Here is a 3,978-nt window from a genome sequence, read left to right on the forward strand (position 1 = left end):
TATACCCAGGATATTCTATCTAGTTCTTTTGTTCTACAACCAATTCTCTGTCTTTCCAAACAGTAATGAAAATAAAGTATAAGAAAGTGATTAGTAGAGCATTTGGATAATAAAAGATGACCACTAACAGATGTAGAAACCAAGCCAAGTATTATAAGTTAATTCTTGTTCAAAGCAGCAATGACCTTGGAAACAAAGGTAAAAGCAATATTTGTTTTTTTGCCCTATTCATGTATAAATCCTTGTTGACTTGAGTATTTTGAGGTTTAATAAGGAGAGCCTCTGTAGAGATTTATATCAAAGATATATTACTGATGTCTCAGAGAATGTTCCTTACACATCTTAAAGAGTGCCTAAGTCTTCTCAGGATAACAAAGTGCCTATCCTAATCTTCTCCAAGAAAATGAAGTATCTAGAGGTGAGTTTGAAACCATTCTTTCTTGGAGGCCCAAGGCCAAAGTGTACAAGCCCTAGACTAATCTTCCAAAACCAAACCAAACCCACTGACGTCAAATCAATTCCGACTCATAGAGACCCTAGAGGACAGAGTTCAACTTCCCCATAGGGTTTCCAAGGCTGTAAATCTTGACAGAAGCAGACTGCCAGATCTTTCTTCCATGGAGCAGCTGCTGGGTTCCAACCACCCACTTTTTGATTAGCAGCTGAGTGCTTTAACCACTGCACCACTGGGGCTCCTATACTAACTCTTAGAGCCTATAATACTATCTCAAATGTCTGACTTGGCTTTTGGAGCAGCCAACAGGAGCTTCTTTTCAACTCTGATAAGAAACCCCTTCTGCCCTGTAAAACTGCACCAAAAACAGTAACAAAAATATTTAGGAGGAAAATGGATCTTTCTGTTTAGGTCATCATTGACAACTTGGATGCTTACTCAATGTTCTGGGAGAATAATTATTAATTGGCCTTAATTACAGTACAAAGAGTTAAAAATCTAAAAGCAAGATTTACTATGCTCTTCTACTGGAGCACAAACAGATACGAGGCTGGATGGCTGCTCTTTGAAGTAAGTGACAACAGCCTTAGGAAACTGCCAAAAATCTGTTTATGATGATCCTACAATCATTCCAGATGTGAGCAATGACCCTTTGCTGGGTAAAGATCTTTCCTTTTAAGAAGTTAGTAATTCTGAACATTGCAAATGCCAATATTCTGAGAGTGTCATTATTTTGGTTGAAAATATAATCCAATAATTGCTTTTCTTCTTCTCAAGAGAATTTCACCTCGAAGGTTGTCCACTGGACTTGCAGTCCTAGGAGAATACCATACTGTTGCATCTCCCTGGAGATCAAAGACCTACAAACAACAAATCAAAGTAACTCATGCTTACAAAAGGTTTAATCTTGTAGTGGAAGGGGATCTTATTAACCCTCACTCAAGGTAGAATCAGCTATATTTCTTCTTTATTTCCAGTGGTTACCATTTGATTTTTTTTTTTTTTTTGATGTTATAGTCTAATAACATCACACTCTCAACAAGTCCAACCAGATTCTGGACTGGTAAGTTTTGCCATAAAGCTGACTATGTGAATTTATCTCACATTACAAAATAGAAAATATAAATTAAGTAGGAGCAACAACTCTCCTACTCTACAGAGCATTCAACTAACTACACAAAATTCTGAGTATAGTTTTACTAAATAGTTCATTGTGAAATGGAATTACTTAGGAAGAATTACAAATTTATATTTTAACAAAAGTGCTGTTGACCAAAAAATATGTGCCTATTACTTAAGCCAACAAAACTGAAGATGGATTAACAGAGGTTTCTGCTTCCTATTGTGTGTGCAGTGGATGGAACACTAGGAAAAGGTCTCTTCTTCAATTTCTTCATATTTTATTACTTTCCCAATATACACCTACAACAGCTTCCAAAGCTCTTTCTAGAAAGAAAAACAAATATAGCAGGTACTCACTCATTTGAATCAAAGTACTCCAAGATTAAGTTGAAGACCTGCTTAATTTGGAGCATCGAGATCTCTGCACCTCCCTTTAAGACTATCAATCTTGACCCTAAGGTATACATTTCTTACCAGTTTATCTTTGAGGAGTGCTCTGTATTATGTGGGCAACAACACTCCAGTGCACACAAAAGGCCCAATATTAACCCTGAAATAACTTTCTTAAGACTTAATAAAACCTTGATGTTTTCAGTACCAAGTGTTCCAGAACTCTGTTATGTAGTCGCAGTTAATTGCATAGCTGCTGAGTTCCAGGTTCTTCCAGACACCAATAAAATCTTGGAGGATACACAAATATTGGTAGCTTTGCCCTATTGGGATATTTTCTTATTATTTTTAAAGATCACATTGTATTTATTCTTTGTTTTTGTGTAGCTAATGAAGGTCTTGAGTAAAATAGTCCTGATATGAAATATGTTATTCACCATGTTATTATTGACCACCTTATACTGTTTTACTTTGATAATCAACTTTATCTTCTACCACAACACTAGTAAACCTTCTAGTATTCATGGACTAACAGCTTCTTTACTTCCCGTGATTTTTCTTTTTCTTTGTTGCACATCCTGTTTCCTGAAGGAAATGGCCAGACAGAATGATTCCACAGTGACTGAGTTTGTCCTTGAGGGATTGACAGACAGACCAGAACTCCAGCTGCCTCTCTTCCTCTTGTTTCTAGGTATCTATGGTGTCACTGTAATGGGAAACTTGGGTATGATACTACTCATCACTTTCAATTCTAAGCTCCAATCACCCAAGTACTTCTTCCTCTGTAATTTGTCATTCCTAGATCTGTTTTACTCCTCAGTTGTTAGCACTAAACTCTTCGAAAACTTTGTATGGGAGAAAAATGTTATTTCCTCTCCTGGATGTATGACTCAGCTCTTTTTCTTTTGTGTTTTTGCTATTACTGAGTGCTATATGCCGACTGCCATGGCATATGATAAATACGTAGCTATCTGTAGTCCACTGCTCTACAGTGTCACCATGTCCCAAAAGATCTGCAATATGCTGGTGAGTGGAGTCTAGCTCATGGCGTCTTTTGGAGCTGTGGTAGACACTATTTTCATGACTAGGCTTTCCTTCTGTGAGGACAAAATTATCTGTCATTACTTCTGTGACACACTTCCTCTCCTAAAGCTCTCATGCTCCAGTTCCTACATCAATGAGATTTTGGTGATAATTGGAGGTGGATTCAATACGTTAGTAACAACTGTGGCCATCATAGTCTCTTATGCCTTTATACTCTCCCACATTCTTCAAATACCCTCAGCTGAGAGCAGGTCCAAAGCATTTAGTACCTGTGGCTCTCATCTTACAGTTGTTGGAGTTTTACATGGCTCCATGATATTCATGTATTTAAAGCCAGCATCCAGCAGTAACATGGCCCAGGAGAAGGTGGCCTCTGTGTTCTAGACCACAGTGATCCCTGTGCTGAATCCTCTGATCTATAGCTTGAGGAATAAGGATGTAAAGAATGTGCTCAGCAAAGTCATGCATATGAGGTATGGATCACCCCAGGGTAGTAGTCAGAACCACTAAATTTCAGGACAATAGTCTGCTTCTTTCTTTTTCTTAACACTAACTTATCTTTCTGTTTCTTAAAATGTACATCCCATTCTCATTCCTTTCACTACATCTATCAGCTATGACCCTTCTATTGAAATCTGTGCACACATGGACACAAATCTATTCCTTGAACATAATATACCATTGATATTAAGATTCAGTAGGTCCTTAATGTGGCTCAGGCATATGTATTTTAAATAATTCTTCCCAGGGTCTTCTCCTTCCCTATTGAGAAAATCTGGGGTAGAATATTATTTTCCTTTAGTTAGTGTAAATTGGTGTCATGGACTTCTGTCATTCACAACCAGGTAGATGACACTCAGGGTAAGTTGTATCAGACTAGGCTGTGACAGGAAATAATAATCTTAATCCTTGATCATGGACTAAATCCATAACATAATTTTATGCTTGGCTAATTTGAAACCACCATT

General features: G+C 37.4%; 1 protein-coding gene across 1 annotated transcript; it reads left to right on the forward strand.

The window, feature by feature from the left end:
• The first annotated feature begins 1,646 nt into the window (after positions 1–1,646).
• On the forward strand, positions 1,647–3,684 carry LOC101350035 (olfactory receptor 151-like). The gene is given in 1 exon segment (XM_023725881.1): positions 1,647–3,684. A coding segment is annotated over 1 exon segment (1,128 nt). The 5' UTR covers positions 1,647–2,392; the 3' UTR covers positions 3,521–3,684.
• The last annotated feature ends 294 nt before the right edge of the window (positions 3,685–3,978 follow it).

The sequence above is a fragment of the Trichechus manatus genome, unplaced genomic scaffold (assembly GCF_000243295.1).
Source record: "Trichechus manatus latirostris isolate Lorelei unplaced genomic scaffold, TriManLat1.0 scaffold00741, whole genome shotgun sequence".
Taxonomy (NCBI): domain Eukaryota; kingdom Metazoa; phylum Chordata; class Mammalia; order Sirenia; family Trichechidae; genus Trichechus; species Trichechus manatus.